The sequence below is a fragment of the Silurus aristotelis genome (assembly GCF_946808225.1).
Source record: "Silurus aristotelis genome assembly, chromosome: 28".
Classification (NCBI taxonomy): Eukaryota; Metazoa; Chordata; class Actinopteri; order Siluriformes; family Siluridae; genus Silurus; species Silurus aristotelis.
In genome coordinates, this window is record NC_139601.1 from 12,236,907 (window position 1) to 12,252,401 (window position 15,495).

General features: G+C 36.3%; 1 protein-coding gene across 2 annotated transcripts; it reads left to right on the plus strand.

The window, feature by feature from the left end:
• The first annotated feature begins 11,083 nt into the window (after positions 1–11,083).
• On the plus strand, positions 11,084–14,743 carry cnbpb (CCHC-type zinc finger, nucleic acid binding protein b). Of its 2 annotated transcripts, none has more exons than XM_083534594.1 (5): positions 11,084–11,212; positions 12,271–12,391; positions 12,471–12,536; positions 13,301–13,499; positions 13,656–14,743. In XM_083534594.1, the coding sequence occupies exons 2-5, from the start codon at positions 12,289–12,291 to the stop codon at positions 13,771–13,773; spliced, it is 486 nt and encodes a 161-aa protein (XP_083390720.1). In that variant the 5' UTR covers positions 11,084–11,212; positions 12,271–12,288; the 3' UTR covers positions 13,774–14,743. The 2 variants fall into 2 exon arrangements, with proteins under 2 accessions (XP_083390720.1, XP_083390721.1); XM_083534595.1 differs by having other exon boundaries at positions 11,190–11,362.
• Positions 14,744–15,495: the final 752 nt, after the last annotated feature.

Sequence of the window (15,495 nt, forward strand, 5' to 3'; positions counted from 1 at the left end):
TCAATCCAAACCAGCATGTAAAAGGTGCTACATCAAACTAGCAGCTACACATCAGCAAGTCTGTAACAGATGCAAACGGAACATTCTTGCATTGAAGCATAACTCTGAACAGCAAATTGTTCTTTTAAGCAGAAAGCATCATTTTTAATCTTGACATTTTGTAAATGATTTCAAAATTTTGAACAGCAATGTCATATGAAATGTCATATAATAAAAAATATCCATATAAAAATATGTATGTTTGATCTAAATAAAACCAAATATCGGCATCATCCTTATTTCAATTAGCCTTAAACATCCTGCTTTAGACCATTAAACAACAGAACATTTCCCATAGAAATCATCCCTTGCTTTCTGAAAGAGACATTGTATGATCCTTTGAGTGCATCATAAATATTTAAAAAAAATAATATGAATCATAAAGTTACAGCTGTAATAAGTGAATGTCTTCCAGTTTCCATTTGCAACCACATTCATTTTAATAGGAAAACTGCTAGACAATCTTTAATGGTTCTATGAGTCATACGGTCGGAAGAAACGTTTGTAATTGTGTATGCATGCATTGTAAAAGATGTGTCTGTCTTTAAATATTTGATTGAACCGAAAAATGAGATGAGCATTATTTTTTATACTGTTATGTACAAACACCAAAGGTATGTAAATGTTCTGCTCCAAAGGTATTATAATAATCTTGATAGTATTTTTGGACCCTGAGTTATCTGTATTTATATAAGGGTCTGTTTTTGAATAAAAAAGAAAGAATACAAAGCACTTCTGTTAATTCCTCTAGATATGAATGCAAATTAAAAGTCAAAATAGTAATCATGAAAAATAATAATAATTATTGCACCACTGAATAATTTCAGAAAATTTTGGTTTCCAGTCATTTATTTATATATATATATATATATATATATATATATATATATATATATATATATATATATATATATATATATATATATATATATATATATATATAAAATGTGTGTGTGTGTGTGTGTGTGTGTGTGTGTGTGTGTGTGTGTGTGTGTGTGTATATATTTCTTTTTTTACATTTATTTATTTATTTGTTTATTTTTCTACCTGAAGTAATGCAGATTTAGATGGGAGACTGTATTTATTTATATATTTATTTTTCTTTAGAACAGTACCATCATCTGGCTATGCAAGTACATTGCAACCATGATTGTACACAGTTACACCCTCCATAAGATAATAATGTAAAGTAATAAGTGCACTTCCAATAATAAAAAAAGGTCTTGTGGGGTCTCATTGAGAAATGTACATATTTATCTATCAATATGTGTATCTTCTGACCACACACACAATTGTTGACGGGCTGGTTTAACAACAAGCGAATGGCAGTTGTGCAAACATAAACGTTTTGTTTATGATTGCGGTAAACAAAGAATCGCCAGATTACTTAAAGCTATACATTACCTCAGATAAGCACTGTGTAATTGTGGCGAGCAAAAATGTATTCACAATCACAAAAAAATTTCTGTATTTATACATTGTGTTGTATATACTATATACTGTTTCATGTTTCTACTTTTTATTTTATTTTACATATTTGCACATTTCTTTTTCTTTGCTGCTGTAACAGAAATATTTCCCCAATGTGGGATGAATAAAGGTATATCTTAACACAATAATGCATGCGGTAAACAGGCTACAACAGCAGATCATCACATTAGATTCCAATTCTTTCAGATAAGAACCAACAGCAGAGGCTGCAACGAGCACAGACTTCCCAAAATAGACAGCTGGATTTGGTACAAACAGCATGGACACAACATTGTGCCTTGTGTCAAAAGTACACTAGTCCAGCTGTGGTATTATGGTGTGGGGAATGTTTTCTTGGCACACTTTGGGCCTGCTAATAACAATAAATCACTGCTTGAATACCACAACCTTACTGTTGCTTACCATGAACATGAGAGATGAAATTTTAGATGAAAAGAAATAATATGATTTTCATTCATTTTAATAATGATTATTTGATAAAAAAATATTTAAAAAAATATGATGTCCTGCATTGTATATAACAATATTTTTTATTGTTATTGTGTTCTATGATAAATCTGCACATTCTTTATATTTTTACAGCAAATGTTAAAAAACAAATTCGCAATATGTGGCATTTTTAACTACAAAGAAACTCCAAGGACCCTTAAACACTAAAAAAAGATTAGTTTTATATAGAAATTTCAGGCTCATTATTGAAATGTATTCATCCAATATTTCCATTCATTAACTAAACATAATAAATCAAATTAATTTAATTTAATGATAATGGTGGGCTGTGATTCTCACCACAGTAAATAAAAAGGTATAGTTCCAGTGGCTATTCTTCATTATGGCTTCTTTACTATAGAAAACCAGGATTCGTAGTATTAGTTTCTTAAAAGACAATAAGAGCAATATTATCCTTGTTGTTGCCTGAAACAATACAGTTGCCACTTACCGGAATCTGAATGAGCCAAAAGAATTAGTCCATGACAGTCGTCCAATTCAAATACAATCAAGAGCCCATACAGATCTTATCTTCTCTATTACATCCCATTAAAAAAAATAAAAAAAAAACATTAGAAAACTATTGAATAAATAAACCAGATATTCCCTGACATCACTGTTCTTGTAAAAAAAAAAAAAGAAAGTAAAAAATCTAAATTTTTTAGGCTATATGGATGATGGTATATGATGGTGAGTTCAACAAAGTGGTTTCACCAGGCAGTGTAAACTCTCTCCCTTCAAATCCCAGGACATCACTAATGCACAAAGCTCACATGGCCAAGCCGTGGAGACTGAGGAGGAGCGACCGAATCCTCACCGCTGAGATTTAAGGTATTCCCTCATTCCTGGCATCTAAACAGCAAACTGTCTGAAAATAAAAGAAGTAGATACTGAGGTTTGGTGAAATAGATATTATGGGTAAGAATTTTACTGAAATCCAATTTGGTACATATTTTACTGTCCATATGCATGTACATTTCATGGAAACTGATATTAATGTGAAAATAAGTATAAAAAAATTTAATTCTGTCTCTGAATAGGAATGAATTATGGAATTCTGTTGTCATTACAGCCTGTACACTGTAAGGAATAAGCCATGATGTGCAAAACCACCTTAACAAAGATAGACAGAGACAACTACAGCTCCAAATGTATTGATTTAGTGCTCTGGGAGGGAGCTGCACAAACATCACATCAGTAAGATGATTCCTTTAGTTCTCCTTCACACACAGACGCACACACGCACGCACACACAATGTTTTTGTCTTCCTATTTTTGTGAGGACCTTTTCCACTGAGATTATTAATTCTGCTTATGAATGCTTTTAATTAATGCCTAAAGATAACTCTAACCAGATATTCAAGTCTCACACACACACACATTTTTTATCTTATTATCCCTGTGAGGACTTTTTCCACTGAGATTATTAATTTTGCTAATGAATGCATTTAATTAACACCTAAAGATAACTCTAACCAGATATTCAAGTCTCTCTCTCTCTCTCTCTCTCTCTCTCTCTCTCTCTCACACACACACACACACACACACACACACACACACACCACATTTCTTAATTCTAAAGGATAGTGTGTGGCTTTACTGCGCATGCGCAAGGCGTCACCCATCAAACTCCTTTTATATCCCGGTTATCTCTGCCTCATTTCACTCATTTATGTCAAAAATATATTCAAGAAGACAAACTTTTACCACCGTCATTATTTATTAAAGAACACGATGCTTGAAATATTAGAATCTGCTCTATCGTTTCTTATGAATTATTTAGTTAATGGGGAAAAACAACCAACACCGAGGAGGCTATCGGGGCGGAAGTGCATATTGCCATGGAAACGCGTGGTTTCCACAAATACCTGTATTTTATTTGAATTGTTGTGTAGATATTATTGTGGTGGAATCAGTGAATAATGAATATGACTATTAAAAAGTTTTATTTCCATAGTTACCAAAACGAGGTAATAAATAATACATTATACGACGCTATGTTATGCTAGCTACGGATACTAGGTGACGTAATGACTTGACGGGCTAGTAGTGTATGGACGAAAAAATAAACATATCCACTTCACTAACAGGGTTTGTGTGTGTCCGGATGGTGATGGCCATTTTACTGAACCTAGTGTGTGTGTGTGTGTGTGTGTTTGCATTATGGCTGAAGGAATCCGCGAGCCGTGCGCAGTCGTTGCAGTGTTGCCAGATTTATTTGTTTTACCTCCATCTTGGTTGTAGTGGTGTATTGATACAGCTTCAGTGTAACTAAGTTATGAATATTAATAACAACAAAAAATAGCTTTTTACAATAATAATAACAATAATAATAATAATACAACAGAAGTTTTTTTTTTTTTAATTCAGCTTGTATTCTACCACTTAATTGTGTCCTGCTGAGAAACATCCAGCTTGATCTAAAAATTTACCAGCTGCCTAAACACAGTTTGAGCTGGTCAAACTAGTAAACCATCTGCTTTAGACATTTTCCAGCTTCTTTGTGACTTGTCTACATTTATTACCAGAACATAGCATTATCATCAGCATTTTAGAAACCTTCCCTACTACCAGCCCTTACCCATAGGCCTAGATGGTCTTTCAGTTCGGCCTGTGTTTTGGCATCTAGTTCCTAGATTGTTTCTAAAGAATAAATCAACACAACAAATCAATCCTGACTACAGTGTTGTGTTTAATTTTAATTTACCAGTCTAAAAAACATAAACAAAGCAGATCATTCATTTTAATTTTTATTCGACATTTATGTGATATATAAAGTTTATAAAGCAACTGATGCACAAATAAATTGCAATTTCAATGTGATTTCATCTAATATCAAGTTAAATCTGTTCACTTTGAAATTAAACCAGTTCCTTTTAAACAAGGTTTGATGAGTGCTGAGAGTAATTGATTAATGAATAAACATTCAGCTAGGGTTGGCATTTGTCAGACTATGGTGGTTTGGTCCATAATGCATTTAAGGTAATTATAATAATAATAATTAATAATTTAGGGTTACTAGAGGTAATTAAAAAAATATATATATCATAACCACTCCATTACTCTGTGTGTATGTATATGTGTGTGTATATATATATATATATATATATATATATATATATATATATATATATATATATATATATATATATATATCATATGTGTGTATGAAAACGTGTTCAAGCAGTTACATTTATTTAATTATAATTATTTATTGAGACTTTGTAAATACATATGTGTGAAGTTGTATACTTAATAAAACCAAAATTTTGATATTTAAATGGAGAAAGAATGAAAACTTTTAAATACAGCATGTTTTCATGCTCAGGTCAAAAAAGACTTCAAAAAATTTCATTTTGATCACATGTAAAAAGTATTCATTCATTGTGTTTGAATGTGTTTCAATTTTAGTTTTTTGCTTTATGATTAATGTCATCGTGTATGACATATAGACTATATTAAATAGACAAAATTTTACATTCATATCATTGAGATCACATTTCTCCCATTCTAATGGGGATGTAGTAAAGTGAAAATTAAATGAAGCTGATGGCCTGCGTCTGCATGATGTGATTGATTTAATAATTGTGTACAGCTGTTCATAATAAAGAGCACAGTGACTGTGTGTGTGTATCAGGAAATACGTTTTTATATTATATTTAGTAAAGAGTTTAAATTATAAGTAAATTATAAGTATAAGCTTACTGTAATGTTGTGAACATGAGTGTACAAAACAGCACAAAACGATGCTTGTGGTGAGTTTTGATGTTATGAAAAGGAATGATGTGGTTAAAAAGATTGTTTCTCTCTGAATTTTTTTGCCTCCCATAGAACCATATGAACCCATTTAATAAAGTATAAGAAAAGTGTGTGTAACATAAAAAGATAATCACATCTTCCAAAGACATGTCTATTCACTAAACTCATACACAGGATAAGCGGGAGAAAATGAATGAATGAATGAATCATACACAGTGTTTAATATACTGAAGAAAATATTTGTATATAAAGTGAAATGTGTTGTGAGATCCAAAGAGGTTATCTTTATTAGTGATTAACAAATAATGTTTTTAACTTTGTATATACAGTGAGGAAAATAAGTATTTGAACACCCTGCTATTTTGCAAGTTCTCCCACTTAGAAATCATGGCGGGATCTGAAAGTGTCATCATAGGTGCATGTCCACTGTGAGAGACATAATCTAAAAAAAAAATCCAGAAATCACAATATATGATTTTTTAACTATTTATTTGTATGATACAGCTGCAAATAAGTATTTGAACACCTGAGAAAGTCAATGTTAATATTTGGTACAGGAGCCTTTGTTTGCAATTACAGACGTCAAACGTTTCCTGTAGTTTTTCACCAGGTTTGCACACACTGCAGGAGGGATTTTGGCCCACTCCTCCACACAGATCTTCTCTAGATCAGTCAGGTTTCTGGCCTGTCGCTGAGAAACATGGAGTTTGAGCTCCATCCAAAGATTCTCTATTGGGTTTAGGTCTGGAGACTGGCTAGGCCATGCCAGAACCTTGATATGCTTCTAACAGAGCCACCCCTTGGTTGTCCTGACTGTGTGCTTCGGGTCATTGTCATGTTGGAAGACCCAGCCTCGACCCATCTTTAATGCTCTAACTGAGGGAAGGAGGTTGTTCCCCAAAATCTCGCCATTCATGGCCCCGGTCATCCTCTCCTTAATACAGTGCAGTCGCCCAGTCCCATGTGCAGAAAAACACCCCAAAGCATGATGCTACCACCCCCATGCTTCACAGTAGGGATGGTGTTCTTGGGATGTTACTCATCATTCTTCTTCCTCCAAACACGTTTAGTGGAATTATGACCCAAAAGTTCTATTTTGGTCTCATCTGACCACATGACTTTCTCCCATGACTCCTCTGGATCATCCAAATGGTCATTGGCAAACTTAAGACGTGCCTGGACATGTGCTGGTTTAAGCAGGGGAACCTTCCATACCATGCATGATTTCAAACCATGACGTCTTAGTGTATTACCAACAGTAACCTTGGAAACGGTGGTCCCAGCTCTTTTCAGGTCATTGACCAGTTCCTCCCGTGTAGTTCTGTGCTGATTTCTCACCTTCCTTAGGATCATTGAGACCCCACGAGGTGAGATCTTGCATGGAGCCCCAGTCCGAGGGAGATTGACAGTCACGTTTAGCATCTTCCATTTTCTAATGATTGCTCCAACAGTGGACCTTTTTTCACCAAGCTGCTTGGCAATTTCCCTGTAGCCCTTTCCAGCCTTGTGGAGGTGTACAATTTTGTCTCTAGTGTCTTTGGACAGCTCTTTGGTCTTGGCTATGTTAGTAGTTGGATTCTTACTGATTGTATGGGGTGGACAGGTGTCTTTATGCAGCTAACGACCTCAAACAGGTGCATCTAATTTAGGATAATAAATGTAGTGGAGGTGGACATTTTAAAGGCAGACTAACAGGTCTTTGAGGGTCAGAATTCTAGCTGATAGACAGGTGTTCAAATACTTATTTGCAGCTGTATCATACGAATAAATAGTTTAAAAATCATATTTTGTGATTTCTGGATTTTTTTTTTTAGATTATGTCTCTCACAGTGGACATGCACCTACGATGACAATTTCAGACCCCTCCATGATTTCTAAGTGGGAGAACTTGCAAAATAGCAGGGTGTTCAAATACTTATTTTCCTCACTGTAAATGCTTATTTTCTTTTCCTCTTTAATGTTGGTGTATCTAGACATAATCGATTTGACACAAAAGTGCATTACCCATTGTCTGCATTAGGTACTGATGGTTTTGTGGACTCTGGACCTTAAGAATTATTGTCGAACATGCTACATTTATTCCACCATTAAGTGATAATGAAGAATAATCATTTAATAATAATAAACACAAGTACTTAACCCTTAAATATACCAAAACCAACAAATAAACAAGCACATTTTGAAGGTAAATTTGGGGAAAGTTTTTTAAAAATTGAGATTTTCTCTTAGTGGAGATGCTGGTGCAGAATTCTGGCTGTACTGCCAGGAATCATCACCAGAGGGCATACTTTCAGATTTTCATTAATCATTCATTAATATTTAGTACAAGCTTGGCGATATGCAGGACCAATGCAGGACCTATGATGGGACGGTAGTCCATAGCAGTGATCCACACATTCATAGATCTATTCATAAATTCATTCACACCTAGGGGGAATATAGCATAGCCAATCCAACTACTAGCATGTGGAACGTGCATTTCCATGTTCACTAACCTTGGCTCATGATCAAACCTGGAACCATGTGAAACAGCAATGCTATGCTCTGTGCCACAGTACTCCCTATTTACAGTTATCCTGACATATAATGACATTGCCATGACATCTCTGAACTAAAGAAACTAAAACAAATGCTTTTTTCACAAATCAATGATAGCAATACAGTATGCCTATGGAATTATTTTTTTATCTTTAGTATGTGCATATATAACACTCCAATCCTTACACTGTACAGTTCTACTTAATTTTACTCTGACAAATAATCTGAATGATATTTATCACGGGTTTAAGCAGGACCCAGGCGTATTGGGAATAGTGAAAGCATGATACGCTGCAGAACCGTGGGCCTCCGAGAGAGCCCCTGAAGGATGTGTCGTTTTACATCCATGAACCCCCATCTCCTTGACATTTCAACCCCTTATTTGGGTGAGAGAATGTTGGTAAGCCTATCTGTCATGGCCAATTTTTCATTTTGCTTCATCTTCTATTACACGTAATATATAAATATAATAGATTATATTGTTTGCTAAGTCCTTTGAGGGCATCTTAACACTGAGGTTTAAACATAACAAACTTAAACATAGGAAAGTATGTAATTAATATGGTGACATTTTCTGTGAGGTAATGTTTAGTTTTTATTTATAGAAGGAGTCTCCTGTGTCAACACTTTTAAACAAAGATTAAGCCGTATCTTCAATTCTTTCACTAAATAACCAAAACTAACCTGTTAAGCAGTTTAGCACATGTTCCACATCATTACATGCCGTTGTGGACGAAGTGTGTAAAAGTAGAGATACACTTTTACCTCAGTAAAAGTAAAAGTGCTCCCTTTAAACTTTCACTTAAAAGTACAAAAGTGTTTGCCTTCAAATGTACTTAAGTATACACTTTACACATCAAAACACATTTCACTTTATATACAAGAATTTCCTTCAGTATATTAAACATATATGTGTGAGTTTAGTGAGTAGAATTGTCTTTGGAGGATGTGCTTCTTTTTTTATGTTACACACATTTTCTTATACTTTATTAAATGGTTGCATATGGTTTTATGTCAGAAAATTCAGTGAAAAACTGAACCACATCATTCCTTTTCATTAAATAGTTAAAAAAAAATATCAAAACCCAACACAAGCATCATTTTGTGCTGTTTTGTACAAATTTTGTGCCGTTTTGAGAAGCAAAGCATTTTTGTACGTCACTGGACAAGGGTGTCTGCTAAATGCCGCAAATGTATATGTTAAGCATCCAAAGTACTATGATTTATTATGGTTATAATGTTCCTTTTATCATTATCACAAGACTCTTTGCTTAATCAAATCAGTTAATGTGAAAAGACTCTAATGTGACTCTCAGCACACCAATCTATTAATAGAATGATATTAATGAGTTAAACACTGATTGATATCTAATAAAATGATCATGAGCCCAAAACCTTCTTTTCAACTACTTAAAAAAATTTGTAAATAAGGCAACGGGTGTTGTAGCAAGTTCTACTTAGAAGTTTCTTCCATCATTTATTTCTCTTTTAAGGTTCTGCTTGCTGTTGAACTGATTTTTAACTGTATGTTTGGAGATAAGTAGATACAAGCACCAATCAAAACAAGTTTTAATCAAAGCGCATGCTCTACCCTGATTGGTGACTTGCTATGGGTTTGACCAGTTAAGTTTTTATCCGCCCATACATAAAAAGGAACGACCGAATTTACAATATAAAGTTGAGTAAAAAGATTGTTGACGTTGAAATGTAGTAAAGTTGAAGTAAAAGTCTCCACAAACAGACATACTTCAGAAAAAGTACAGATACACACAAAAGCTACTTAAGTAGAGTAACGAATTACATTTACTTTTGTTACTGACCAATGATTACATGTAACTAGAAATGGATACAAACGATAATGTGGTGATCTTTCATTATAAAATGAGCACACACACAAACTGCAGTTTTACTGACAAGGTGTAAAGCAAATCCAAATGATGTTGGTTTGTTCATGTGTGGACTGATTTTCCACTCAAAAGCTAAAAACAGAGATAGTTGGTGCTTGCTAACACAGTCAGCTTGCTTTGCTATTCTGTCAATGAAAGTTGTTTAAGCCAAGTACATAACATACAACATACAAATGTGGTGTGTATAAATCATGAAGTTGGTGATAAGCTCTAGATGAATACATACATCAAAAATTAATTGAAAGATAGACTGACAGACAGATAGACTGTATGGACAAAAGTATTGGGACACCTGACTTTTCCAGTCATATGTGGTTCTTTCCCAAACTGGAATTGCAAAGATGAAGGCAGACAATTGTATAGGGTGTCTATTGATGCAGTAGAATGACATTTTTATTTCACTTGAACTAGAAGACCCAAACCTGTTCAAGCATGACAGTGCCCCTGTGCACACAGCAAACTCCGTGAAGATATGCTTTGCATGGGTTGGAGTGGAATTGCTCCGGCTATAGAGCTCTTACCTCAAACCTATTGAACAATTCTGGGATAAATTGGAACACTGACTGCACCTTAGACCGTCTCACCTCACCTACATTAGTACCTGACTTTACTAAGACCATTGTGTCTGAATGAGCACAAATCTCTACAAGCACACTCCAAAATCTATTGGAACATCTTTCCAGAAGAGTGGAGAGATTTATAAAAGGAGATTGAGATTACAAGTGGAATGTGATGCTCAAAAAGCACATACCATACTTATGACCAGTTGCTAGCAGACTTTTGGCAACATAGTGTAGATACAACTTTATTGTCATTGCATAGTGCAGGTACACAGCAACGAAACGCGATTTGGCAACCTTATGATGCATATTACACCAATCTGGCAACCCTGAAGTCCTAGGGTGCCGTGCGCAAACGGCGCGTGGCGCAGCAGAGCAGGGAGGGAGGCGACCCGAGCAACACAAACCGAGCAGCGGAGCCGAGCCGAGGTGAGTGTGTTTACCCCCCCAAACCTAACGGCATCACAAAATAATCCCCCTTATTACATGCGCGGCGCCGCCTCGGTGTCGAAAAGGCTCAGTTGTATGTGGTAAAACGTCCCGTTTGTCGATAAAAACTCCGCCGCGGATGTATTGAAGGTAAAAGAGTTGCCATGTTGGGTTTTTTTTTCCCCTCTCAGGTTGGCCTACTGCGCCATGCGCGCGCGGGAAATCTCGGGGCGCTGGTAGGGCAGCCAGGGTTTAGAGTGTTTCTATGGGGTTTTGGGATCTTGTGAGGGTTTCGAGGTTTGCACTCCAGGTCAATGTTGTGGGGGAAGAGATGAAGGTTAGCTTCCTTGGGACTCTCTTCTCCATCTCTGTGTTTGGGGAAGGCGGCGTGGCGTAGCTTTGCAATCGACGAAGGCCGGAACTCATCCCATAACACCCCAAATTCCCCGTTTCTCCCTGTGTTTTAATATGTGCAATTATTATATTTATTTTCCATTTTGCCACCTGAAAACATGTTTGTGCTGATCCTACAAGCCAGGCCTTGTAGTTTGCTCGCTTGCTAGTCAGCCAGGCTTGTGTGTGTTGGTCGTTTCACAGATGTAGACATGCAGGCCATTAGGAACACAGTGAACGCGTGTCTATATGTGGGCTTGCAGTGTGTCACAGAGCAGAAGTGTGTGCTGCTGTCTGTAAGATGATCACTGAGTTTTATGGCAGGTGTGAAACAGAAAACTTACTTTACTGCAAGGCAGTTGTTCGTGGACCTTTGCATGTTAGATATGGCAGGTTTAGAAGTAACTTAGTTTATAGATTATTCTTGTAATCAAAAAATAAGGAATAATCATATATCTGTGTCTCAGTTCGATTGTACTTGTTTAGTTCATTGTTTTGGTCCTTCTTATTTCCTAGAAAATATCAACACGTATTTTCTTTACAGCGAGAGATGTTGCACTACTACTATTTATTTCCTGGTTGGGATCAGTCCTGTCGGTCTGTTCATTTTCTTTAGGGCATTTTCAGCTCTTAATTTTTAAAACATTTGTCATTTTCTTCAACAGCTTTATTTGAAGACTAAGATGAGCAGCAACGAGTGTTTTGGCTGTGGCCGTACCGGTCACTGGATCAAGAACTGCCCAAACGCTGGTCGTGGCCGTGGTAAAGGTCGTGGTAGAGGAAAAGGTAAAAGTGTTTTACCATGATGTGTCGACGTTTCCGCACTGTTATTACACATTCTTCTTTATCACTTTATTCCATGCAGATTTGTTCTGCTATCGTTGTGGGGAACCGGGCCACGTTGCACGAGACTGTGAAAGAACCGAAGATGGTAAGTTTGTGCTTATGTATCTGTGCTGTGTATATTGTTTATACGGGGAAAATTGGACCGGAAAACTGTAAAAGATACATTATTTATTTGTATATATTTTTATGCGTTGGAAAATGTCTTCTCAGTAAAGACACACGTAAGCAGCAGTTAATTGTGCCGCTTGCTAATTTTATCTCTAATTTTGACTGGTAACACAAAGAATATATTATATATAATATAAATGTCAGTGTAATGGGTGTTCAATAGATTAAAATCTGATATTTACACAGCTAATTTAAAGACCCGGATAGTTTTAGTGTGCTTTATTGTAGATAATCAGAAGGGGAGAAATTCTTGTCATCAGATAAAACACATACATGAATTAAAACATACTTTGCATAAATGTAAACTAAACTAAATATGCAAGGTATGCACTTATGCATCTGTTAAAAATCTGAGTCTAGCTTTAACAGTAGCCAATATAAACAATCTTGTTTAATGCTATCAGGTATTTATAAATTGTGGTTATGATTAATTGTGCAATCCTACCCTGTTTTGGTTTTATAATTTTTTTTGTTAATTCCTGGTCACTTAGTATGTAAGTGGTATAAATACATACCTCTGCTGATGTTTCTTTGACTGGAATAACACTTAAAATGTAAAGATGGTCTCACAGCAGTTTAAAATGTTTGGTCCGTTTGCAGGTCTTCTTTTAGCGTATGCTTTCCAGCAGTTTCCATGTTTTATTGATCTTTTTTCTCTACCTTGCACCAAATCTTCTGCAGCCTGCTACAACTGCGGAAGGAGTGGCCACATCTCCAGGGACTGCAAGGAGCCCAAGAAGGAGAGGGAGCAGGTCTGCTACAACTGTGGCAAAGCCGGACACGTGGCCCGAGACTGCGACCATGCAAACGAGCAGAAGTGCTACTCCTGTGGCGGATTCGGGCACATACAGAAAGGCTGCGAGAAGGTCAAGTGCTACAGGTAGATGTTACAGCTATTTAAACAGTCATGATAAATAAACCAGTCTTATTCAGGAAAGGATTTACACTACCTGTTTACAATTTACCGATATTATTATAAAGTCTGTTTTCTTTTTCCTGTCCTCTTGCCCTGCTTTCATCCAATGTGTCTGTGCAGGTGTGGTGAAATTGGCCATGTCGCTGTCCAGTGCAGCAAGGCGAGCGAAGTCAACTGCTACAACTGTGGCAAATCCGGGCACCTGGCAAAGGAGTGCACCATCGAGGCCACCGCTTAGTCCTGATTTCCTGGTCGCCCCTTCTTTTTCTGATTGATGGTTGTATAATTTTCTCTGAATCCTCTTCACTGGCCAAAGGTTGGCAGATAGAGGCTAGTCCCAGGCCAGTGAGCTCTTGACGCGTTAAAAGAAGGAAAGGGGTGGAAAAAATTTCCACTTTCTGCATTTAATACAAAAAAAAGTTTATGTTTAGTTTGGTAGAGGTGTTATGTATAATGCTTTGTTAAAGAACCCCCTTTCCATGCCACTGGTGAACAGGGATGAGTGAGTTGAGTGGGAGTGTCGCAGCTAGGAAATGTTGTCGAGTTGGCCTGTCCTGGCCTCACCGAACAGGGCCTCGGTGAGAGATCAGTAGGGAAAGAAATCAAGGAAATGTGAACTTCCGGGTATGATTTGCCTTTTTTTCTTTCTTTTTTTCAACGGTAGTGAGTTGTGCTAAAAGAGTGAATAACCTGGGAAAGCAGTGCAGGACTCGTGCAGTCAGATCGGCCCAGGCCCAACCAGCAGCACGCAGCTAAGTGGAGAATACAGTTATTAAACGCATCCTTGATTAAGCAAGTTTACAGCACATTCAGAACATGAAAAAAAAAAAAAACAGGAGAACAAATATCTTTGTAAGGCTCAGGTTTGATAAGTGAAGCCGCTAAAAAAACAAAAAGTCAAGTGTGGAATCCCACGATTGCAGGTCATTTTACCCAAGGAGAAAAAAAAACATCAGTGGAATAGTAGTGGGTGGGACAAAATATGGTTTGGAGTTTGGAGAAAGGTGAATGTTTTCACAGAAATCAAATGTTATTTTTGTACAATATCACTTAGACTACTGTAAAAGTAAAAAAAAAAAAAAAAAAAAACGATCATTCGCTTGTACTCAGTTTTTAAGTCGGAAGGTTAAAGCAACTGAAGTCCTAGAACATAGAAATGTAATTTTAACTATCAATAAAGCTGGAGGAGGAAGGGGAGTGAGACTGAAGCTTCTTTTCTGAGTGGACTCTTCAATTCTAACCAAGCACATAATGTTTAAAATACATTGGATGGTGGTTTAACATGAAGCCGGGCGGATCGGGTAAGACTGGTTAAGGTATTCATTTTCATTAGAATTAATGGAATCTGAATTGACATGGATTAAAATGTAGACACTTCTGGTGAATTATTTTTTTGATTGCGGTGCTGCCAACTCAAACAAAAAAAGTTTCTAAGTACACCTTTTGTGCTTTTTAAAGCCATATCTGTACAATGATCTCTATGCTATAAACATAAAAGTTTTTGTCACCGTGTAAAACAAGAAGCACGTTAGAAAAATTAGCAACTCAAAAGACTCGCTAATCAGGAGGTTCACCTCCTGATTGGCTCTTGACTGCTTGGGCCTCCTTTCCTTCGTGAGCAAATGTGATTGTGTGCTAAATTTGAACCGGAGGGTCCTTTGAAAGTTGGAATCAATTTCAGTGGCAGGCCTTCATGATGACTCGCTGGTATAAATAGTCAGCCTATAAAAAGCTTCTGAACTCTTGTGGACTTTGTGCAATGGTAAAAGAACACATGGAATACAAATTGAGTTGAAATCTGAAATTCTATGCAAATGGATATGAAACTGCATAAGGTTTCTCGGAGAGGTTGTATATTATCCATTACATAAACGGATGCTCACATGCACAACTATTTTAGGAGTACGTTTGGCGTTGGACAGCAGGAAACTGTCTCTTAGTTCTGTTTCATATAGCAGTT

What these genes read in the sequence shown, in the direction of transcription:
- cnbpb (XM_083534594.1), top strand. Translation starts at nt 12,289, where the DNA reads ATGAGCAGCAACGAGTGTTTTGGCTGTGGCCGTACCGGTCACTGGATC. An exon ending in AGGTCGTGGTAGAGGAAAAG is followed by an intron (nt 12,392 to 12,470) that starts GTAAAAGTGTTT and finishes TATTCCATGCAG; the next exon opens with ATTTGTTCTGCTATCGTTGT. An exon ending in GAGAAGGTCAAGTGCTACAG is followed by an intron (nt 13,500 to 13,655) that starts GTAGATGTTACA and finishes GTGTCTGTGCAG; the next exon opens with GTGTGGTGAAATTGGCCATG.